The sequence below is a fragment of the Erpetoichthys calabaricus genome, chromosome 12 (assembly GCF_900747795.2).
Source record: "Erpetoichthys calabaricus chromosome 12, fErpCal1.3, whole genome shotgun sequence".
Classification (NCBI taxonomy): Eukaryota; Metazoa; Chordata; class Cladistia; order Polypteriformes; family Polypteridae; genus Erpetoichthys; species Erpetoichthys calabaricus.
Window position 1 is genome coordinate 145,966,817 of NC_041405.2, and position 25,731 is coordinate 145,992,547.

The 25,731-nt window shown below is 39.2% G+C and overlaps 1 protein-coding gene across 1 annotated transcript in view; it reads left to right on the forward strand.

Moving 5' to 3' along the window:
• hdgfl2 (HDGF like 2) overlaps positions 1 to 25,731 on the forward strand; it is a 71,470-nt gene that overhangs the window by 20,231 nt on the left and 25,508 nt on the right. The window contains exons 3-9 of the mRNA XM_028816500.2: positions 2,171 to 2,309; positions 4,541 to 4,717; positions 8,516 to 8,644; positions 15,889 to 15,957; positions 17,695 to 17,932; positions 20,042 to 20,126; positions 20,434 to 20,755. Of these exons, the coding sequence (XP_028672333.1) occupies positions 2,171 to 2,309; positions 4,541 to 4,717; positions 8,516 to 8,644; positions 15,889 to 15,957; positions 17,695 to 17,932; positions 20,042 to 20,126; positions 20,434 to 20,755 (1,159 nt within the window). The remainder of the gene's footprint in view (positions 1 to 2,170; positions 2,310 to 4,540; positions 4,718 to 8,515; positions 8,645 to 15,888; positions 15,958 to 17,694; positions 17,933 to 20,041; positions 20,127 to 20,433; positions 20,756 to 25,731) is intronic.

The window sequence follows — 25,731 nt, forward strand, 5'->3', positions numbered from 1 at the left end:
ACAAAGGGCAGCCCTGGCGGAGTCCAACTCTCACTGGAAATGGGTTCGACTTACTGCCGGCAATGCGGACCAAGCTCTGGCACCGATCGTACAGGGACTGAACAGCCCTTATCAGGGGGGCCGGTACCCCATACTCTCGGAGTACCCCCCACAGGATTCCCAGAGGGACACGGTCGAATGCCTTTTCCAAGTCCACAAAACACATGTAGACTGGTTGGCCAAACTCCCATGCACCCTCCAGGACCCTGCTAAGGGTATAGAGCTGGTCCACTGTTCCGCGACCAGGACGAAAACCACACTGTTCCTCCTGAATCCGAGGCTCGACTATCCGACGGACCCTCCTCTCCAGCACCCCTGAATAGACTTTTCCAGGGAGGCTGAGGAGTGTGATCCCTCTGTAGTTGGAACACACCCTCCGATCCCCCTTCTTAAAGAGGGGGACCACCACCCCGGTCTGCCAATCCAGAGGCACTGTCCCTGATGTCCATGCGATGTTGCAGAGGCGTGTCAGCCAAGACAGTCCTACAACATCCAGAGCCTTGAGGAACTCCGGGCGTATCTCATCCACCCCTGGGGCCCTGCCACCAAGGAGTTTTTTGACCACCTCGGTGACCTCAGTCCCAGAGATGGGGGAGCCCACCTCTGAGTCCCCAGGCTCTGCTTCCTCATTGGAAGGCATGTTAATGGGATTGAGGAGGTCTTCGAAGTATTCCCCCCACCGACCCACAACGTCCCGAGTCGAGGTCAGCAGCGCACCATCCCCACCATATACAGTGTTGACACTGCACTGCTTCCCCTTCCTGAGACGCCGGATGGTGGACCAGAATCTCCTCGAAGCCGTCCGAAAGTCGTTCTCCATGGCCTCCCCAAACTCCTCCCACGCCCGAGTTTTTGCCTCAGCAACCACCAAAGCCGCATTCCGCTTGGCCTGCCGGTACCTATCAGCTGCCTCCGGGGTCACACAGGACAAAAGGGTCCTGTAGGACTCCTTCTTCAGCTTGACGGCATCCTTCACCGCCGGTGTCCACCAACGGGTTCGGGGATTGCCGCCACGACAGGCACCGACCACCTTACGGCCACAGCTCCGGTCAGCTGCCTCAACAATAGAGGCACGGAACATGGCCCATTCAGACTCAATGTCCCCCACCTCCCTCGGGATGTGGTGAAAGTTCTGCCGGAGGTGGGAGTTGAAGCTACTTCTGACAGGGGGCTCTGCCAGACGTTCCCAGCAGACCCTCACAACACGTTTGGGCCTACCACGCCTGACCGGCATCCTCCCCCACCATCGAAGCCAACTCACCACCAGGTGATGATCAGTTGACAGCTCCGCCCCTCTCTTCACCCGAGTGTCCAAGACATGTGGCCGCAAGTCCGACGACACGACCACAAAGTCGATCATCGAACTGAGGCCTAGGGTGTCCTGGTGCCAAGTGCACATATGAACACCCCTATGCTTGAACATGGTGTTCGTTATGGACAATCCGTGACGAGCACAGAAGTCCAATAACAAAACACCGCTCGGGTTCAGATTGGGGGGGCCATTCCTCCCAATCACGCCCTTCCAGGTCTCACTGTCATTGCCCACGTGAGCATTGAAGTCTTCCAGCAGAACGAGGGAGTCCCCAGAAGGTATGCCCTCTAGCACCCCCTCCAGGGACTCCAAAAAGGGTGGGTACTCTGAACTGCTGTTCGGTGCATACGCACAAACAACAGTTAGGACCCGTCCCCCCACCCGAAGGCGAAGGGAGGCTACCCTCTCGTCCACCGGGGTAAACCCCAATGTACAGGCTCCAAGTTGGGGGGCAATAAGTATACCCACACCTGCTCGGCGCCTCTCACCGGGGGCAACTCCAGAGTGGTACAGAGTCCAGCCCCTCTCAAGGAGATTGGTTCCAGAGTCCAAGCTGTGCGTCGAGGTGAGTCCGACTATATCTAGCCGGAACCTCTCAACTTCGCGCACTAGCTCAGGCTCCTTCCCCTTCAGAGAGGTGACATTCCACGTCCCAAGAGCCAGTTTCTGTAGAGCATACCATCCTGTGGTTGAAGGTAAAAAAAAAAAAAAAGTTACGGCAATAACAACATTTACAGTTTATTTTATTTCTTTTTGTTTCCTTAAGAAGTTGGAAATTTCAATTCTTTTTAAAATACAATTTTCTGTTTTAACATTCAGGGCATTCATCGGAGCTAAAGACTTATTCCCATATGAGAAGTGCAGAGATAAATACAGTAAGCCAAACAAGCGGAAGGGCTTCAACGAGGGATTGTGGGAAATCCAAAATAACCCGCATGCCAGTTACACTAACCCTGTGGTGAGTACCCTGAATCATATATTTGACTGTTTTTCTAACACTTTTTATGAAAAACATTTATCAGAGAAGACTAGAAACTTTGACACTCCCCCATTGAATAGTTTAGTTTAATTTTTCTTAATTTGTATAAATAGAAGTATTGCCAAAAAACGGCAAGTTACACATTTCCTGATCACCAGTGCCCACTAGTCTCAGTTAGTTCTTCAGATCCTGTGCAGTGCTAGTTGCTAAGATATATTTGTTTTTGTTTATTATTTACACAACTTTTCTTGCAAATAAATTTGACCATTCAAGCAGTACTTTGTGGACTACTTTGCATTGTCATATTTTGAATAATTTAATACTTTGAGCTTTCATGCTTTTGTAGTTTTTGTATCTACGATTTACCTGTAAAAATGAGTAATATATTGATAACTTAAAATTTAAAGCATCATGTGTCAATAGGCACCATTATCATAGCTATATTACATGGCATAAAGACAGTCTTGTCACCATTATGCAGATGCAGATACAAGTTTGGTGGTTTTTTTTTTTTTTTTGTTTTGGGTATTACCATTTTAAAGAAAAATTCTAATGACTCATAGGTAACAAAGAAAAAGGGGTAATTTAATAGAGGGTATACAGTTATGTAAAGTCTTAGTAGCAATGCTGTCTACATTCAGTTTCAATCTACCTGCCAAATGTGTAAAGAAGGTTGTATTCAGACCAGTAATCCATAGAGACAAAATATTTCTCTAAATAACAGTAAAGCAGCCATGGGCCAGCTGTTTTGTGGCATTGCTCTCCATAACTGTTTTGATAGATAGATAGATAGATAGATAGATAGATAGATAGATAGATAGATACTTTATTAATCCCAATGGGAAATTTGGCTCTGTTTAGAACTAATGCTGCAGCAGCCATGCAAAAAATAAATCATATAGCATGGTGGCTATATTGCATTTAATTTTTATTTATTATTTTAAAGAAATATTCTACCCAAAAGTTGTTTTTTTTTGTGTTATTTAAACCTACATAGTTTGTTTTGGTCGCTGAGGAAAATGTTCATATTTTCAGACAAAATACATAAAACTGATTCTTATAGAATGGGATCAAATTGTGACCAGTGTGGGACAACAGCATACAATGTAAAAATTGTCCATGTGTATCCAGCAGGGGGCGCTAGCTCCCTTGGAATAAGTTCTTTTGTAATTGCGGCATGTTACATAACCTGAAACTATATAGATATGATATAAAAAGGTGATACCCCTCCCTTAGTGATACAGTGGTAAGAAATCACATAGGTGAAATAACTTCGCTTTCTTTAATGACGGTTTACGCTGCATAACAGACTAGGAAGCCATGACAAAAACTCAGTTCGGGAGTGGGAGCCTGATGTGTAGAGTCTGACATTTTCGTCACTGTGTTGGAAGTATTTTCCAGATTGTCTGTCTTCCTCCATGTGCAGGCTATATCTATATATGAAAAAGAAAAGAATTCTCTTGGACCTTGTCTCGTGTAATCCAGTCTGCTAGCCATTTGTATTCGCAAAACATTTTTTTTGTTAAAATACTTCTAGAAAACTTGGCATACAGTATAAACAGGAAAGGCACATTTCCAAAACACTGTGCTTTTGTATTGAAGATCTGCCCTCCCTGTTATCCATTGGGCAAGAGTCTTGTCTTCAATTCACCTTAAAGATTTCTGTGCTTTATTATTTGAGAATCTCCCACACTACTCACTCACTCACTTATATGAAGAGATGAAAGTAATATATATATATAATTACATATGACAAACTTCAAAAAGAATCGCAACACATATACAGGAACATCGCAATGCCGTCAGAAGAAAGGACTCTCTTTCATTGATCTACACGCATACTAAATCAACAGGACATACATTTAACTGGGACAATGTACAAGTAAAATTTAAGGCCAGTACTAAAAGTGCCAGAGAGCTGGCCGAATCTTGGCTATCAAATGAGAACGCCATCAACAGACACTTGGACATAAATCCAGCATATGCAAACTTAAGAAGAACATGTTCATAATAAATAAAGTGTACACCCAATACCCCCCCCCCCATCACACTGACTTAGCCACCCCCCCCAACCCCTCCACTTAATTTTTTGCTATATATTGCCTTTGATTCTTGTAAGTCTAAGCATTCTTGAAGACCCCTGGCAGGGGTTGAAAGCTCAGGAATAAAAACTACTTTATATAATATTTTATGTCTTGTTGCACCTGCAGGCAGCTAACTCATCTGACAGTGAGGCTGCAGAGGTAGAGGGTGGCAGAGGAAGTGATGCTTCTGAGGAGGAGAACATCATACCCAAGAAGGCAGAATCTGGTAGTGATGCTGAATCTGATGAAGAAAGAGTAAAGCATGCAAAAGGTGGAGTGAAGCGCAAAGGGGCCTCCCAAAAGGCGAGTATCTCCCTAAACCAAATATGTGAAGTATGACTATATACAGTATGTGTGTGTGTCTGTATTTGTACATGTTTAATGTATGTGTAATAGGATCCATCGATGTTGGAGACATGACTATAGGGAAGTTCAAAACCATTTCTGAGTTATTAAACATTCCATTTAGCTCTGTGTGACCCATTAGACAAACAGGAAAAATGTATTTGTTGTTGTGTATAATGATAACATTTACCCATCCATTTATGAGTTGCATATTTCAGGACTCTGTTGGAAACAAAGGTAAAATGCATTTAAGACAGAAGTCTGTAAGCCCTTCTGCTCGCAAACTACTTTTAAGCTTTCTTCTTCAAAGTATGTAGGTATTGGGGCAATATTTTTAGCTAATCAAATGAGCTCCATGTTAATCTTCACTCATTTGTCAGACTTATTATTTTCTTACCAAAAACAGTCACCTCTCTCCCAAGGTCTGTCTCACCCGCCAAAAAGCTAGGGATTGTGTATTAGGCTGGTTTATACTTCATGCGACGCAACGTGTGCTCCAGCGGAGGCTACTGCTACAAAAGCGGTGTACTGTTTATATTTGCGCACATACTTTATGTAAATCTGGAAGATCCCACCAGGTGGCAGTGCAAGATATCATCATGGTGAGAACAGGTTCTGCTTCGCTGTGTTGTGAATTGCCTGAAACATCCATTAAATTCTGAGGACACCTTGCCACAATATCTCTGAAAAGTATTATTAACAGTATTCATTATTTAAATGAAGTTAACGATTTACCTGTAAAACGTAATATGTATAGTTTAATGCAATTGATCATGAAAGTGATATCAAGTAGTCATATGAAAAAATTTGGGAACCCCTCTCAGCCTGCATAATAATTTACTCGACTTTCAACAAAAAAGATAACAGTGGTATGTCTTTCATTTCCTAGGAACATCTGAGTACTGGGGTGTTTTCTGAACAAAGATTTTTAGTGAAGCAGTATTTAGTTGTATGAAATTAAATCAAATGTGAAAAACTGGCTGTGCAAAAATTTGGGTCCTCTTGTAATGTTGCTGATTTGAATGCCTGTCACTGCTCAATGCTGATTACTTGCAACACTAAATTGGTTGGATGATCTCGTTAAGCCTTGAACTTCATAGACCGGTGTGTCCAATCACGAGAAAAGGTATTTAAGGTGGTCAATTGAAAGTTGTGATTCACTTTGACTCTCCTCTGAAGAGTGACAGCATGGGATCCTCAAGCAACTCTCAAAAGATCTGAAAACAAAGATTGTTCAGTCTCAAAGTTTAGGGGAAGGCTACAAAAAGCTGTCTCAGAGGTTTAAACTGTCAGTTTCAACTGTAAGGAATGGAATCAGGAAATGGAAGGCCACAGGCACAGTTGCTGTTAAACCCTGCAGGTCTGGCAGGCCAAGAAAAATACAGAAGCGGCATATGTGCAGGATTGTGAGAATGGTTAAAGACAACCCACAGATCACCTCCAAAGATCTGCAAGAACATCTCGCTGCAGATGGTGTATCTGTACATCATTCTACAATTCCGCGCAATTTGCACAAAGAACATCTGTATGGCAGTGTGATGAGAAAGAAGCCCTTTCTGCACTCACGCCACAAACAGAGTCGTATGTTGTATGTATATGCTCATTTATACAAGCCAGATTCATTTTGGAGCAAAGTGCTTTGGACTGATGAGACAAAAATGGAGTTATTTGGTCATAACAAAAAGCGCTTTGCTTGGCGGAAGAACAACACCGCATTCCAAGAAAAACACCTGCTACCTACTGTCAAATTTGGTGGAGGTTCCATCATGCTGTGGGGCTGTGTGGCTAGTTCAGGGACTGGGGACCTTGTTAAAGTTGAGGGTCGGATGAATTCAACCCAATATCAACAAATTCTTCATGATAATGTTCAAGCATCAGTCACAAAGTTGAAGTTACACAGTGGTTGGATATTCCAACAAGACAATGACCCAAAACACAGTTTGAAATCTACAAGGGCATTCATGCAGAGGGAGATGTACAATGTTCTGGAATGGCCGTCACAGTCCCCTGACTTGAATATCATCGAAAATCTAGGGGATGATTTGAAGCAGGCCGTCCATGCTTGGCAGCCATCAAATTTAACTGAACTGGAGAGATTTTGTATGGAAAAATGGTCAAAAATACATCAATCTAGAATCCAGACACTCCTCAAAGGCTATAGGAGAACAGCGTCTAGAGGCTGTTATATTAGCAAAAAGAGGCTCAATTAAGTATTGATGTCATATCTCTGTTGGGGTGCCCAAATTTATGCACCTGTCTAATTTTGTTATGATGCATATTGCGTATTTTGTGTTAATCCAATAAATTTAATGTCACTGCTGAAATACTACTGTTTCCATAAGGCATGTCGTATATTAAAAGGAAGTTGCCACTTTGAAAGCTCAACCAATGATAAACAAAAATCCAAAGAATTAAGAGGGGTTCCCAAACTTTTTCATATGACTGTATAAATCTAAGGATTCTAAATGTGCAGAGAGCTGGAATATCACAAATTTAATGTGTTTTGTGTGGCACACTATTGCTGCTTGCCGCTGCTGTCAGTTTAGGAGGAAGCCCCAGAAGCACATAGTGATTAACAACTGGGTTGGTTTAAGATGATGTATGCAACGGTCTACTTTAATGATAAAATAAACTGCGAGGTTAAAGTGGACATTTCAAGATTAAAGCCGAAATTTTCACTTTAATCACAAAATTAACCTTTTTACTGTGTCCTTAATTTTTTCTCAGTGGCTCAAATATGCTGCCGTACATTCTGATGCTGTTGTGATGCTACAAATAAAAAAGGCAGCACTGAAGATGGTATGTGTCATTACGATGGGGAATTTGCGACACTTGAATATAAAAGCACCACAAATGTATTTGTATGTTGGCATTTTCCTTCACCACATCGAACCATTCATCAAACATTAAAGCACACACATTGATCCTCAAAGCAGCTTTCTGTCACATGTAGATAGTAAACAGACTCTGATGTCACATGCCAACTTGATCACACTGCCCCCCGACTTGTTGCTGGTACTGCAACTTGTGAACACGTCGCATTAATTTCTGAGGATGTGCTCAGAGGATGCGTCAAATGAATGCTGAGAATGCGTGACAGCCATGATGCGTGCACGTTTGCGTTCTGAGCGTGAATTATAAACTGGCCCTTAGTGTCAAATTAACAGGGATAATGGGTGAGACTAGAGCTTTAAGTATATTTTCAGTTGTGTTGAGTGTGAGTTCCAAAGGTTCCATCACAAATTCATCAGAAACAGAAATGCAATTTTGTGGGTTTTCATGTAACACTAAGAGCCTTAGCATATAAAGAACAGGTCACCACCAACAGAAAATCTGGTTATTGGCTCCCCAATAGCTAGAATTTGGTCCTGGAATAATTTGGACAACGAATGCTGATGCCGCATAAGGGTGACTTTTAGTTGTGGGGCATGTCGGACTTCAACTACAGTTGCTGATCTCATTGCGGTATCATGTTAGTTTAAATGACTGAAAATCACTGGTTATTGCCCATTTACTGACTGAGTGCCAACTTTCCAGGACAATCTTGCTCACCCCTTTTTCTGACAGCAAATAACTTGCTGCTTGACAGGACTAGTGCTGTACGGAGGGTTAGCAGGTATGATAAATTTAGATGCTGTCTCTGCCCTTTTTTTCTTTCAATTACGAATGTTTTGATTTGATGAATACCCAACATAATGTTTATACCAAATACTGTATATATAATTTGCATATATATTTCATTTTTTTAATAAACAGATGCCACCCCCAAAACGTGCTCGTGGGAGTTCAAGTGAGAGAGAAGCACCTAATGAAGAGAGCGGTTCACCTACAGAAACTGAAAACACAGAGAGCTCAGAGTCGGAATCTGAAAAAAACAGTGACCAGGTATGTTTTTCAGATCATTTCTGCCGCAGAAGACAGTTCCAGTTCCCACCATCCATTACCATTCCTCTACTTCTGAAAGTTTTGGTCTATGTCTCATGGATTTCTTAAAACATTTGACTTAAAATACCCCCATTTTGGAGTCGATTGGCCAACCTGAATACTGGCTATTGGCAAACCTGGCAATTACCTGTTCAATCTAATGATGTGATAATGATGATATTGTATCTTTCTCTCATTTTTTCCACAATAATTGATTTTGCCTTTAACTTGGCAAGAGTTTACATCAGAATTTTATGTAGTCCCTGAAATCCTTTTAGATGTGCAGATAAGCTCAAACATACTGTACTCTCTATAGCCTATCTAAACTCTACCAGTACTCTGGTGTTTGCTTCATCCATTATATAGCAGTTGATTTTGTATTCTCCCAGTAACTCTCCATTAACTTCACTTATGCCCCTTTAAACGTAGCAATGTATTTAAATACTGAATGCATAAGTATGGGCACAAATCTTTTATCATGCAGAAAATTATGGAGGGGTTGGAATATGTTGTCACTTTTGTACATACAATCGTTCGCTTGACCTGTAACTAAGACTCTGTTATATGCGTATTTGTACTGCCCATAAGTTTGAACTGCTGACTGAATGGTTATTAAACTGCTCTGTCTGGCATATATTGTATGAATATATCTGATATGCTTTATAATTTGATAATAGTACTATTACTTTGCTGCAGTACCACTGCATCTTATTCTGTATTTTCGGAGCATTTGTAATTTTTTTTAATCAGTGGTACTATCAAGAAATACTTTTCATTATATAAAAAATATTGGTTGGCATAGTTGATATTGTTGCTAACTCTTGGTATTAGCATTGTTTTTAATGTTTATTTTGGGTTTGAATCTTAGGTCACAACTTTGTCAATTTCAAGTTTGCTTATCCACTGTGTTTGTATGGTTTTCTTCCAACATTCCCAAAAGTGTGCTTCTTAGGTTGACTGGCTATTCCAAATTGGCCCTGAAAGTGTAGATGTCTGTATGAATGGGCCCTTTGATAGACTAGCATTTTGTTAAGGGCTTTTATTTGTGCCTAGTGAAGCTGAGATCGGCTACAGCCCAGGGTCCAAAACTCACCAGCAGCCATGATAGAACTTTATTTGTCTCCAGGACAAAATTTGACATTTTACAGAAGCTTTTTAAATAAATGCATAAATAGGTACATATGTAAGTAAGTGAATAAATAAAAAAAAATATACACACACACTCCTAGTCTCCTAGGGGAGTTGTTCCCAAACATTTTCGAGTCTTGCCGCCCTTGCTGAATCCAGGTTTTCCCATGGCGCACCCCGTCAAAGTCTAATTTGCGAAATAGCCAATATTTTTTTTTAATTAAAGGGTTAAGTAAAAAAATAAACAAAACATGTAATTAAGATCACAAAAAAAATGTAATTGAACAAATTCAACTAATTATAATTAGTGGGATTGTGGTGTAGCGGGTCCGCAGCTACGAAAGATTGGCGGCTTCTAAATAATCTATTCGCCATGTCTGTCTCTGTGGGCACGATCGTGCAGCCACGGGGAATTAATGGAGTAATTGTGGCGAGTTGCACCTGCATGTGAGGGTGCGATCGTTCTCAATTGCTTAATCCGCATCCTGTTGTGGTCGGTTGAGACACTGCGCCCACGGAGCCATATAAGAACAGGCCGGCGCAGAAGGAGAAGGAAAAAAAAGAGATGGAAAGGAAAAAGGCTTGGAGAGAGAGGCATTGGGGTGAAAGAAAGAGGACAAGCCAGCCAGTATGAATGAGAGAAGTCAGCGCGATTCTATGTGCCATCTTGTAAGGTGCTAGCAATGCATTGCTTGGTATTGATGCCTGCTCATAAAAACTACCTTTGTGTTGATTTAACTCTTTTAACTTTCTGCTGAAGTAGTCACGAAATTTACTAACCATGCTGGGACGATTGGTTTCTAAATGCCGTTTCAACTTACTTGGTAGCATGCACTCTGGTGCCAAAACTTTCATACACGGTACACACTGTGGCCTCTCTTCACCATTGACTTCTGTCAAAGTAAAACCAAAGTCCAAATATCTGTCATCATATTTTCGATATTTGCTCTTCTCACTCTGGCTGATGTTGCCACTGGTTGACGGTGTGTCCTTTTTATTTTCACTCTCACAACGCTTCTTACTGTTTAGTAAAAACATTCATTTTTAAAAATATATACGAGAAGAAATAATTCAAAAACTTCACTTGACTTAATCACAATGTACAGTTGATACAATCTCCGAAAACTAAATTGTGCGAAACCGACAGCTATTTATATACGAACACAAAGTACTGAGAAAGTTTGATAAACTACTAAAATAATTGAGAAACTTAATTATTGTAGAGCGCCATCTAGTAACCGTTTGTAAAGGCTTCCGCAAGCAGTAATTACTAAGTGAGTTACTGGTTTGCACCATGTCTGCCAGATGTCACGTCCTATCACATTGAATTGAAAATGGAAATAAAATTATGAAAATTTTGTAATATTTTGCGGCGCCCCTGTGAGGAAGTGGCACACACTTTGGGAACCACTGGCCTAAGGTAAAAGAACCTGCTCCGCCCTATTGTACAAAAGTATTTATAAAGGGAGAAGTAAGTGGAATGCCTCATGCCAAACTAAAAAGCAACTCTGAGTTCATAGATTTTAAAATTCAGTTGGATGTGCTTCACGTCCCTCCATATATTGAAGACTAATAAAACCCTGGTACTTCATGGGATCTTACCAGTTGTATTAAAATAAAAGTGGAAGGCGTCATCTATTCACCATTATTAGGCATATTTAAGCAGTTGTGTCATAAAGGAGAAGTATCTGAGGAATGGAAAGTTGCAAATGTGATTTCAGTCTTCAAGAAGGAAGACGAAATGGATCGTACTAATTTCAGATCAATCAGTCCTAGTTCTGTGCCTTGCAAAATTGCGGAAATTACAATGGGAAATAAATGAGGAAAATTACCTAAACTAAAATAGTGTTCTAAATAGCAGCCAGCATGGGTTCATGAGAGGAAGGTCCTGCCATGCCAATCTTTTAGATTTTTTTGAAGATGCAAATGGAATAGTTGACAAGCACAAAACATACAGTATAATTTTCCTAGACTTTCAAAAAGCCTTTGACTCTTTCATCCCACACCAAAGATTAATTTTGAAATTAGAAGCTATAGGCATCAGAGGTCACCTACAAAACTTGATTTCTAGTTGGTTAACCAGCAGGAGACAAAGAGTACAGTTATAAAGAGAATGCTTCACATGGAGTGAGGTTATCAGTGGTCTATCCTTGGTCTGTTACTTTTTCTGATTTATGCTAATGGCATTGATTCAGGTATAGTTAGTAAACTTGTGCAGTTTGAAGATGACCCTAAAATTGGAGGCATGGCAGACACTGAGGAGGCAACAGAAAGATTTTTTTTTCAAAAAGACCTGGACTACCTTCAGAACTGGACAAACACCTGGAAAATGCAGTTTAATGTAGCAAAGTGCAAAAGGAAAATCAGTTAAAAGTACAAGAAGGCCGACATTGTCCTACAGGAAGCAACTTCTAAAAAGGATTTAGGGGTTTATGTTGATTCAACATTTCTATTGACTAAGCATTGCACAGAAGCAATTAAAAAGGCAAATAAAATGTTAGGTTATTTCATAAAAACAGTTGAATTTAAAGAGATGTTTTGCTCAAATTATATAATACACTAGTAAGACTGCATCTGGAGTACTGTGTGCATTCTGGTCACCATGGTACTGTATAAGAAAGACATAGCAGCATTTGAAGATGTGCAGAGGAGAGCAACCAAGTGCATCCCAGGACTTGAGGACATGTCCTACTCTGACAGACATGGAAAATTAAATCTGTTTAGCCTCGAACAAAGGGGACTGTGTGGGGGACCTAATCCAGAAATCCTCCAAGGCATTGATAAAGCAGATCTAGCAACAGTCTTTTTGGCTCAACAGTGAATCATGTACTTGAAGACTCAGTGGAAATTGAGGGGAAGAGCATCTAAAACTGAAGCCAGGAAGCACTTCTTTACACAAAGAGTTGTCGCACATGGAACAAACTACTGAGACGAAGCAGAAAGGAGGAGTTGGAGTTGGAGTTGGAAGGAGTTGAAGCAGAAACCTTGACAACTTTTAAGAAAAATATGGATGAGATATTGGGACAAATTAGCTATTAGCTAAACAAATAGACTCGATGGACTGAATGGTCTTCTCTTGTTTGTCAAATTTCTTGTGTTCTAACTTTTTTCTTTATATAGTTCTTCTGTTTTCTGAGATCAGTCTAACCTGTCATTAATGTGAACCCTCAAGTACTTGTAGTGGTGAACGCCCTCTACATTCACTCCTTGAATAGTGACTTGACATAGGGGCTATTTCGTGTGGCAGAAGTCAATTACCAATTTCTTGGATTTGCTGATGTTAAGATGCAGACAATACTCTTTGCACCAAGAAACAAAATTCCCCCCTGACTCCTCTCCTTTCTGTTTCATCTCCCTTATCAATACACCCCATAAGTGAAGAATCATCTGAGAATTTCAACAAGTGACACAACCTGGTGTTATTTTTGTAGTTGGAGGTGTACAAAGTGAATAGAAAAGGAGACGTGCATCTGCCATATACGTGCCCCTTCCTACCCGCTCCTTATGGCGCTGCTTCACAGCTGACTTCTCCGGGTATTCCTGTCCCCTCAGGCAGCCCATGGCCACACGTGGAGTGTTTCTGTCAAAGCTCCGGACCTTGAAGTTCCCACAATATTAAGTCAGGATCTGTAGAGGTTGAGGGTGAGGATCTTTAAGTACTGAAGGCCGAGGGTTCACAATTGCAGATGCTTTAGTTAGAAACATTGTTCTCAGAATGCTGTTCCTTGTTTTTCTTTGCCCGTCAAACAAATCTTAGATTCAGAGTGGTGTGGCATATTCAAGTTTTGCTTTTTGGAACTTTCTGACTGTGTTTTTTATTCTAAATATTTGGTTGAATCTACAGATGCAGAACCCCCGGAAACAAAGTGCTGACTGTATATATATATATATATATATATATATATATTCAGCTTTATAAGAACAAGCTACAACTCCTTTTCATTAGCCTGTCAGAAAAGTTTATGGTTACCTGGGCAAGAGAGGTTCTGTACAGAGAATCTAGTGACACTAAAGTGTCCTTGGCTGGCATAAAGGCGAAGACGGGTAAGAAATGGAGGGCTCAGGGTGCAGTTGACCAGGCTGAAGCACGACTGTGGCACAGTGTGCTGGTGGGGGCAGTTACATCAGGATGGGTAGGATTTAGTAGCATCCCAAGACCTAGGTATGACAAGGCCCTGGGGAAGGAAAGACGCTAGTTGGTCAGTCAAAGAAATCCATGCAGGGGTGGAGGAAACCTACACCTACAGGATGGTAGGGATGTGAAAGCAAGGGACATGGGAGCAGGTAATGGACCAGAAGATCTCGTGGTCAGAGTTGTGGAAAGCTGAACCACACCGGGTTTTCCTTATCCAGTCATTCTACGATGTCCTTCCCAGCCCAACTAATCTCTTCTTCTGGGGACTGGCAGAAACCCCTGCATACCCACTGGGCCAGAGAAGAGGATCCCTAGAACATATTTTAAGTTGTTGCCCAAAAGTCCTGGGAGAGGGGCATTATCAGTGGTGCCATGACCAGGTGCTGAGGGTTATCACAGCGGACATCAGTACAGGGATCTCTTAGTAGGCACCAACAACCAATAAAGCACACTATTACTTTTGCCAAGACCGAAGAGAAGCTGTAACAGCACACATACTCAAAAGGGGGGCTTTTTGCAACACCCCAGGAATGTTAGCTAACCATCGACCTGGGGAGACATCTGAAATTTTATGAAACCATCACTGTGACCACGCTCAGGCCTGATATGGTTCTTTTGTCACAAGTGTGAAGGCAGGTGGTGGTCCTGCTGGAATTGATTGTGCTCTGGGAATACCGGATGGGAGAGCCATTCGAGAGGAAGAGAAAGAGAGCTAAGTACGAGGAGCTCATAACGAATGGCGAAACAGGGGATGGAAGTCCCATTGCTACCCCTTTGAGGTCAGCTGTCAAGGATTTGCTGGCCAGTTGCTCTGCTGGGCCCTCAAGGAGCTGGGGATGAGAGGACTGCACAATAAATGACCATCAGAAACATCATTGATGCCACTGAGAAAGCATCAAGATGGCTGTGGATCAAACTGAATGATCCGTTGACCTTATAAGCTACCTAGACAAAAGTCTGGGGCTAATCATCCCTGGCTGGGTCGCCTGGGTGAAGAGTGTATGATGGTGAAAGCCCTGAAACACACAATGACCCCAGGTTACATCACTGATAATGTGTCTAGGCTGCACATCAAGTATGGAAAGACTTAAAACTGCATTTCTATGTATAAAAAGTGCTATCTAAAAAGTTTGTTTTTAGTGGGGTATAATAGGAATGAGCCGAGTTGAAAAAGTTCAAGTGTTCTAGTGCTGTGAAAAGTCATTGGGCACATATTTATTCGAAGTCTGCCCAAAAAGAAACCAAACTTCTTAAATGGCAATGAACCAACATTGCAGACTAGCGATTAGTGCTGGTGTGTGGTGGTGACCTTGACCTTTAAAATCCTTACTTGCTCGATCACACCATGTCAGTTATTTTATTTTTTATTTTTGCAAGTTGAAATATGAAGGATCTTGAAGAGCAATGTGTTTCTGTGAAATGATGTGTGAAATGGTCAAGACTTCACCGTGAATTTTCAGGTGTTGCAGCAAGCTTAAGGAGAGGATTGTTTGAGCTGCACACAATGGTGCGAATGGTAACGACACTTTAAATCAGGCAGACAATTTGAAAAATTTTTGTTTTTTCTTTACTTTAAGCAATATTGTTCCAAAGGATAAGATTTGGTTTTAATTCTGCAATTTTCTTTTAAGCATACTTAGAATCTTTTATTTTCTGAGGGAAAAGAGACCACAGAGACATGCACAATTTTTCAAATGTAATCTGTTTGTGTTTTTAGCCATCTATTGGAGTTGGTATTGCACCAGTAAAGCTCCATACTGGATAGGACAGAATTAGAATGTTTGATTGTTAGTACTGGATGCGCTGACAGCATTTGTTGGTTGTTCTAAGAGATTGGGAGAAAATGCTCTGCCTTCACAGCTTGTGTCGACTGTATTGGTTTTCTAATTCTGAGCATTTTAGAGTGATCTTTTGTTTTTTCATTTTTCCTAACACTCATTAGGATTTCACTCCTGAAAAAAAACCTGCTGCTCGAGCTCCCAGGAGAACTTCAGGACCTGGCAGGAGGAAGGTAAAGTCTATGCTGCATTACTTGTTCAGTTTTTAACATACGTATTACATTACACTTGAATACGTGACTTTATTCAATACAGTTTTAATTAACCATTGGGTGGCTGGTCGTGAATACACATTTTCATATTTTGCTTGCTGTATGAAAATAGACTTGGTAACACAGTAAGCACCATCATAAAGTACTTTCAGATAAGGTTTCGTGGCTTAGTGATAACTGGAATTTGGAATGTGGACCACGAGGTGGACAGTTCAACCCTCACTACGTGGTTCACTGTTTATAACCTTTATAAATATTGTAAGGGACGACCAGCAGCTCAACCCAGCCGGAAAGTCCCGGATATGGAAGGATGGGGGAAGGCAGCTTTTTTAGGGCACTGCCTCCCCCAAGACATTAGAGAGCAGCTTCCCCATTTTACATCAGTGCCCCGGATTCCCACAGGGCATCATGGGATTTAGGGCTCTGTATCTCAACCCTTTTGGATACTATGGGTGCCGCCAGGAGGTGCTGTGGATGAACCGTGAGATATACATTATCTGCCTGACCCGGAAGTACTGGCAGCCCATGTGGGCAGAAGAGGCGAAGCACTTCTGGATTAGACAGTATATAAAGGATTGCCATGAACCCAGCCAGTGAGCCTGAGTCGGGAAGAGGTGGATAGTGCTTGCTTGGAGATGTAAAGGAGAAAAGATAAAGAAAAGGAGACATTGTGTGATTTGTGCTGCTTTATTACCTGTTTACCTGTGACTGTGGTGGCTGGAGAGCACTGTGGAGAAATTATATATATATATATATATATATATATATATATATATATATATATATATATATATATATATATATATATATATATATAATATAAAATCTAAAGTCTGTCTGTATGTCTGTCCACTTTTCATGAGAGAACTACTTGACGGATTTAGATTGGGTTTTTTTTTTCTATAGTTTGCTTGAACATTCCAGTTGATTTTGCAACTTCTCATCGCGTTAAGTATCTCAGTTCGCTTGAGGTACTGATTTATGTGCGTGAATCTGAGAGACACACATTGGGCTGAGGTGAGTGGGGCGGAGACCTTCTCACTCACGCACCAGCCTCGGGATGTGTACCTTACCTCCGCTTAGCTAGAGAACGAGAAAAGTACTTAACGGATTTAGATCGGTTTTTTTCTAACATTTTCTTGAACATTGTGGTTGATTTTGTGACTTCTCTCATCGTGCTAACAATCATAGTTCGCTTCCAGGAGTGATATATTTCCACTGAGGTGAAACAGGCTGTGGGCCGAGGAGAGGAGGAAGCATGATGTCCGGAGTAGGGAGCTGGGCAGGACCCTCCTCACTGTCCGGTTTCACTATTATGTGGACGGCTAGTTTAAAATAAATAAAACAAATTCGTGGTGCTTTTAACTTGGTTGTCAGTGACTGTCTGTTGGGTTAGAGCAGCGACAGTGCCCTCTAGTGTTCACAATATGTAACTGTCATGTACTTTTGATTTGTATACCATTTTGGTAAAAATATCACTTATAACAAATGTTTATCAAACTGGACCATAGCTGCTCCCTGTACTTCCTTCCTCCACTCTTCTGGGAACAACACAGGCATTCAAAACATGGTTGTTTAGATTCATTGGGAGGGAATCCTGATAAATTTTATAATTATACATTTTTTTTTTTAAAGATTTCATTTTTTTTTCCGATAGTTTTTTTTTTTTATTTTTATTTGTATACTTCTTTTCAATAGAAAGTGGCTTCTGATTCAGAATCTGATTCAAAATCCGATTCGGAACCAGAATCTCCTAAAAAAGTGGTGGAAGAGGAGGAAGAAGAAGAAAAAAGGCAGCAACAAGATGTGAAAAAGAAAGCCTCTGTTATCTCGGATTCAGAATCCAAGTCGGAGTCCAAATCTGAGTCCAAGTCTGAATCCGAGTCGGATTCTGATAAACCAGTGAAGAAGGTGGTACGCCGTGGACGGAAACCAGGTAAGAGTAGTTGTGGCAGAGTTGTGTGAAGGCAGTGACATTAATAGATGTACTTTCCATCCTGATCTTGATCTCCTCTGGTTTTCTATTCCCACCCAGCTCCAAATTGTTTAATTAACCTAATTATTAAATTACCAATCATGCATTAATTTCTTTAACTCTTCTAATCTAGTGCATGTTCCTTGGAGACCTGAGCCCTTTTTTGCTGCCTTGCCTAAGTCATTGACCTATACTGGACAGGATACCAGTCCATCACAGAACATATTCATTTACATATCCTCTCTCTCTCTATTAGAAGCATGTGGGAGTAAATCAGTCTTTCAAGAGAAATGTCCACACAGGCAATGAAGGAGTGTATAAGCTAAAAACGAACAATGCCTATATCAGCATTTGAATCCAGGACTTTGGAGCTACATATGGCACTTATCAAAATTACTAATGAACTCCTTATGGCAGCTGATTCTGGTTAAATTACTATTCTCATCCTTCTTAATCTGAGTGCGGCCTTTGACACTATTTGTCTCACTACTCTTCTCAACAGATTATCTTTAATTGGCATTACCCACACTCCACTAGATTGGTTCAGATCCTATCTCTTAGGCCGCACTCAGTTCATTCAGCTTAAAACTTTCACATCCCAACCCACCGCTGTTACTTCAGGTGGGCTCTGTCCTGAGGCCCCTCCTTTTCATTATTTTCCTCCTTCACCTTGGCAATATCTTTCGTAACTATAACATTAGCTTCCACTGTTACGCTGATGACACCCAGCTCTACCTCACTAGCAAACCTACTTCTTCCTTTCCACCTTCCTCGCTTATTGATTGCATAGCAGAAATCAAATCCTGGTTTTCTTCAAATTTTCTTAAATTAAACAGTGACAAAACTGAGGCTCTCCTCATTAGTACAAAATCAACATTATCCAAAACTGATCATCTTTCATTTGTTATTGATAATTCCTCTGTCTCACGTTCCCCACAGGTTAAGAGTCTGGGTGCCATCCTTGACAGTACTCTATCTTTTCAGTCCCACATCAATAATATCTCCCGGTCTACATATTTCCACCTGCGTAACATGAATCGTATTCTCCCCACACCACTGCTCTCCTTGTTCATAGCCATGTCACCTCTCGTCTGGATTATTGCAATTCCCTTTTCTTTGGTCTTTCTCGCAAATCTCTTTATAAGCTTCAGCTGGTCCAGAATTTAGCTGCCCGCATCATTACTAGAACCCCCTCTATTCACCATATCTTGCAGCAGCTTCACTGGCTTCCAGTTAAGGTTCCGCATTCACTTTTAAGGCTATCCACAACCTTGCCCCTCCATATCTGTCCGACCTCCTCCATATTGCCATTCCCTCCCTCACCCTTAGATCCTCTTCCTCCATCCACTTGACTGTCCCCTTCGTCCGTCTTACCACCATGGGGAGCAGACCATTCAATTGTTCTGCTCCCCAGCTCTGGAACTTGATACCATCTAAACTTAGAAATATTGACTCATTCTCACTTTTCAAATCTAAACTTAAAACTCATTTGTTTAAGACTGCTTTTTCTCTTTGACTACAATTGCTCTGTCTGATTTTAAATTTTATATTTTAGTTTTGTTTATAATGTGTTTTTCATCTATTGTTCCGTGCCCTTGAGTGTTTAGAAAGGTGCCTACGAATAAAAATAAAATGTATTAAGACAGCAGTACTAACCATTATACAGTCTTTGTCCATAGTGACATTAAGTAAATATTTTCCTCCAACGTCCCATTCATGCAGATAATGTAGACTGACAACTCAAAAATGACAGTTATCAAATCTATTAATTATTCTTGTGTACTTTGACCCTCAACAATTGAAGCATTAATAATTAGATTCTTATTTTGCAAATTTTGATGTATCTGCCTTTTTATTGACTGCTGCGTCATCTGTTTCACCTCTGCTTGTTTTGTCTTGCTTATTTTCTCATTATCTTCCTCCCTTTTACTGCTGTCAACTTATTTTTTTCTTTTCTTTTATCTGTCTCTGTGTTCTAATTGTTTTCCTTCATCTTTTTTTTTCTATTTGGTTTACACTCATATTTTTAACTTATTTTTTTACTTGATGCTTGTTCCCTCTGCTCCTAAGCTGCTGCAAAAGCTCCCCCAAAGCCTCGTGCCAGGAAACCTGTGCCAGCACCTGCCAGAACACCTTCCGATTCCAGTAGTGACAGGTGAGTCGGTGATCATTTTATGGTGCGTTGATTCATGTTGTCAAAAAGTTAGTTTCAATTCAAAGGCTATTTATCCCCTGTAAAGCAGCGGAATCTTGGTTTCACTTGAAACCTAATTACTGCAGGTTCAAATCTGCCATTTGGCTGGATCAGGTGGCTTGCATAGCTTATAATGGCAAATGTCACTGCAAGTCATTTTGTAGTGGGCACAAAGTTTTCCGATAGTGTTTGTCATTAGAGGCACTCAATAAAAATAATGGCAAAACTGCAAGTGAACTGCTGATCAAGTATTTGTACTCATTTACAGCGACAGTGATAGTGACGTTGACCGAATCAGTGAGTGGAAGCGACGGGATGAGGAGCGGAAGAGAGAGCTGGAAGAGAAGCGGCGGCGAGAGCAAGAAGAAGAGGTTCGAAGGTTACGAGAGCAAGAAAGAGAAGAGGAGGAACAGAAGAAGAAAGAGAAGGAGTCAAAAGGTACTAAAGTCAGTGGCAATGAGGACAATGACAGCAGCAGTGATACCAGCATAGATGATATGGTGCGCCGTAAAACTCCGCCTAAGAAGACGAAAAAACCTCCACCTCCCATCCCAGCAAAATCATCTTCTGATTCAGAGGTTGAGAAAGAGGTAGGATATTTGGTTTGATTTTTATTTTTTCCCCTCACCTTTAGAGACTTTATAACTGATAATAATCATTGATCTTCCTACGACATCCCTAATATTCGTTGCTGGCTGTTTTTTTTGTTTTTTCCTCTTGTGTGTGTAGTATGTTGTCTGGTAGGCCTCCTTGGCTGCTTTATATCTCATTTGAGCAGGTTACCTGCTTTTATTAATGATCCACCAACATTAAGAAGGGAAACTATGATCAGCCTTGCTAGAAATCATTTCAGTTGTGAACTAGCAATTGTTTTTTTACTTTCCGCTTGATTCAAGAAAGTTCCTGATAATAATATGTATGCAAGTATAGTTGTTACTGATTCAGATGCTTTTTGAGCAGTGATTAGTGCAGGTTGAGTCCTCCATTTGAATCCTTGTCTAGGGTTCGTCTTTGTTTTAATAAATCTTGGATTTGTGCATGAAAATATGCAAATGCCAAATTATATATATATATGCACACACACACACACTGTCCTCTCCGAAACCCCTCTTACACGGTGATAGAATGGGAAACAAATACTTTTTTTTTTTTTTTTAAACTCGTCTTTGCTTGAGCAGCTGCTGCTGCTGTAGCCCTCACATGTGATCTGCCCTTTGCTCGCCTATCCCCCCAGCAGTAGCCACCGTTTTGAAGAGCACCTGAATATTGAATCTCTTTTCACTGTTCCTTTATTTCCCCAAGTAATATTTTCTGTTTGTTGACGCGGCCGCTCCTCTGAAACCTCTCTTAAACGGTGATAAATTTGGAAACAAGTACCGTTTTTTTTTTTTTTTTTTTTTTCCTCCTCTTTGCTGCTGCTTGATGTTCTCGTGTGCTGATTCAAACATTTAAAAGCCTGTACAGCAGCTGTCTTTGTCATCTATTCTTTGTCTTTTATTTCTGGCCCCAGGCATGGTTAAATCTGTTGGCACAAAATCTTGTCTCGCGGGATGTGAGTTCCTGATATTTTAGTTTATAAGTTAAAAACTGAATAAGAATCTTAAAATCTAACAACATAACATATTAAAGTTCCATAAATCCTGAAATGAATGATACCAAACATTTATATGTAGTTTTTAAAAAAAGCCCAATTTAAAGCATGAAAAAAAGTGACATAAAAATGTTGCATAAAATCGTTGCACTTTTAGGCTTAGGAGTTATATATATATATATATATATATATATATATATATATATATATATATATATATATATATATATACAGTAATCCCTCCTCCATCGCGGGGGTTGCGTTCCAGAGCCACCCGCGAAATAAGAAAATCCGCGAAGTAGAAACCATATGTTTATATGGTTATTTTTATATTGTCATGCTTGGGTCACAGATTTGCGCAGAAACACAGGAGGTTGTAGAGAGACAGGAACGTTATTCAAACACTGCAAACAAACATTTGTCTCTTTTTCAAAAGTTTAAACTGTGCTCCATGACAAGACAGAGATGACAGTTCCGTCTCACAATTAAAAGAATGCAAACATATTTTCCTCTTCAAAGGAGTGAAGCAAACAAATCAATAGGGCTGTTTGGCTTTTAAGTATGCGAAGCACCGCGGCACAAAGCTGTTGAAGGCGGCAGCTCACACCCCCTCCGTAGGGAGGGAGGGAGAGAGAGAGAGAGAAAACAATACGTGCCCTTTGAGCTTTTAAGTATGCGAAGCACTTTGCAGCATGTCGCTTCACGAAGCAGCTGCACACAGAAGGTAGCAACGTGAAGATAATCTTTCAGCATTTTTAGACGAGCGTCCGTATAGTCTAGGTGTGCGAACAGCCCACCTGCTCAAACCCCGTACGTCAGGATCAGAGAGAGTCAGCGCAAGAGAGAGAGAGAAAAGTAAGTTGGGTAGCTTCTCAGCCATCTGCAAATAGCGTCCCTTGTATGAAATAAACTGGGCAAACCAACTGAGGAAGCATGTACCAGAAATTAAAAGACCCATTGTCTGCAGAAATCCGCGAACCAGCAAAAAATCCGCGATATATATTTAAATATGCTTACATATAAAATCCGCGATGGATATATTTATATATATATATATATATATATTTATATATATATATATATATATATATATATATATATATATATATATATATATATATATATATATATATATATATATATATATATATAATTTATATATATATATATATATATTAATATTATATATATATATATATTTATATATATATATATATATATATATATATATATATATATATATATATATATATATATATATATATATATTTATATATATATATATATATATATATATATATATATATATATATATATATATATATATATATATATATATATATATATATATTTATATATATATATATATATATATATTTATATATATATATATATATATATATTTATATATATATATATATATATATATATTATATATATATATATATATATATATTATATATATATATATATATATATTATATATATATATATATTTATATTTATATATATATATATATATATATTTATATTTATATATATATATATATATATATATTTATATATTATATATATATATATATATATTTATATATATATATATTTATATATATATATATATATATATATTTATATATATTTATATATATTATATATTTATATATATTTATATATATTTATATATATATATATATATATATATATATATATATATATATATATATATATATATATATATGTTTATTTATATATATATATATATATATATATATATTTATATATATATATATATATATATATATATATTATATATATATATATATATATATATAATATATGAAAGCAAGACTCTGAACTATACACAATGTATGATATAATGTAATAAAAAAATATTATTATCATAGGGTTGGTGGAACTCTCCAAGTTCTTTATTGATCGGTCTACTGTCCCACCCTAATCTTAACACACACACACACACACACACACAAACCCTGTCCAGTTAAGCACTGACTATCACATCTCAGTACTCAGAATGAATAAGACACTGGTATTCAAGAATGTAATGTAGACCTAATGGTTGACAAGCCTTGATCCCCCGAGAATATCCTTGACACATGGAGGCTAATACACTTTTGGCAGTGCCACTTACCAAACAGCAGTGCGCAACTCTCAGTGTGTGGTCCTCTGTTGGGACATCTCCCTCTGTCTGCTAATCCTTTGGGAAAGAAAGCAATAATCTCCCTATACTAAGTGCCTTATATTTATTTTAATCACTTAAGATATGTAGATAAAGCATGTAACTTTAAAAGCTAAGCAGTATTTATTAAAATAGAAAAATAGCAAGTGAAATAAGTGATAGAAACTTCACCATTATTCAGTTTTTTCTATGTATAGTCCTAACATTCTCTTACTTTAAATTCAGAGAGCTTAAGCAGTGTTTTCTGTAAAGATAAAAATAACATCTGTGTCAGAGGTGGATGGACTTTAGATTCAGGAATTGGCCTGATGCATGGATGGGGTCTTCAATGTCCAGGTGATGAAATCTCGCTGATGGAATTTAGAACTCTGTCATTGTTGTCTCTCTTCTAATCTGTGACAGGCCGTTCTTTATGGTAAAAGGCACACATTTGACTCCTTACCTTGTGATGTTACACAGTGATAATTGGCTAGCTGCTTTAGTGATGGGCAGCTCTGCCTAAAGGCTTTGATCACAAAAAGTATGTGAAAAACACTATATTGACGATGGTACTTTATGTGGTTCTTCTTCAGTTGCCTTAGGAAAAGAATTTCTCCTATCTAACACTGAGTTATAAAATGTTTGGTCATTCTATTCTAAGATTATAATGTTGATAACAATAAAAGAAATTTTGCATAAGCTTGAGAAGGAAAATTTGCAAAATATGTAGGATTAAAACAGTGTCTCTCAGAGTGCCAATCATTGCATTGCTCGCACTGGATTATGTCCAGAAAAGTTGTTTACAGACTGTAGTGCCTGCAAGATTCCAAATGATTATTGTCTACTCCTTAGCAAATATATATAAGCTTTTGTATTTTTGCCAGCTGTTCCAAGGAAACATGCTAGTATGAATTTCATTATTGTATGGACAAATGATAATTTACTTGACTTGAAATATAGTGTTTGTGCCAGTGTATTTATTATAACTGGCTTGGATGAAGATGGGCGGCACAGTGGGAGGAGGTATCGTGCAAGCTGATGGATATCTGTTGGCAGGCACAATGTGGTGAATGAGTTGCTTTATTTACATCATCCAGAATACAGAAGGGATGGACGGCATTAATTGTTATTGATTCTAATTTGGCCATCATCCTCTTTTCCTGACACTTCCTTCACTGAGACCAGTGTCAGTGCTGTAAGGTATTGGGGTCTTTGTGATCAGTTTATTCAGGTATTTGTCATCTCCTGAGCTGGTGTGTATAAACTAAATTGGTAAATAAATCAAGGTGTCGCTTTGTTTCAAAAATCAAATTTACTTCATTATTAAGAGAGCTAAATTCATAATGACTATTTTCACAGTACAGTGATTATATTTGTATCTTTATTTCAAAATACATTTTTATAATTTTTTTTTTCCTAATTCATAATGACTATTTTCACAATACAGTGATTATATTTGTGTCTTTATTTCAAAATACATTTTTGTAAAGTTTTTTTTTTCCTAATTATATAATTTATGGTAATGGTATGATTTTGACCACTTCAGTGTTTCATAAATCATATTTGATACTAACTCATATTTATTCATCCTTCCTTTTATCTAAATGGTATTCTAGGCAGGGTCATAGGAAAACTAGAGCCTATCCCAGCAATTATCGGGCACAAGACAGAAATAATCTCTGGACAGGGTGCCAAACCATCACAGGGAGAACACCCACAGGCACATGGGCACACACACCAAGGCCAATTTAGAAATGGCAGTTCAGCTAATCTGCATGTCTTTGGATTGTGGGGAGAAG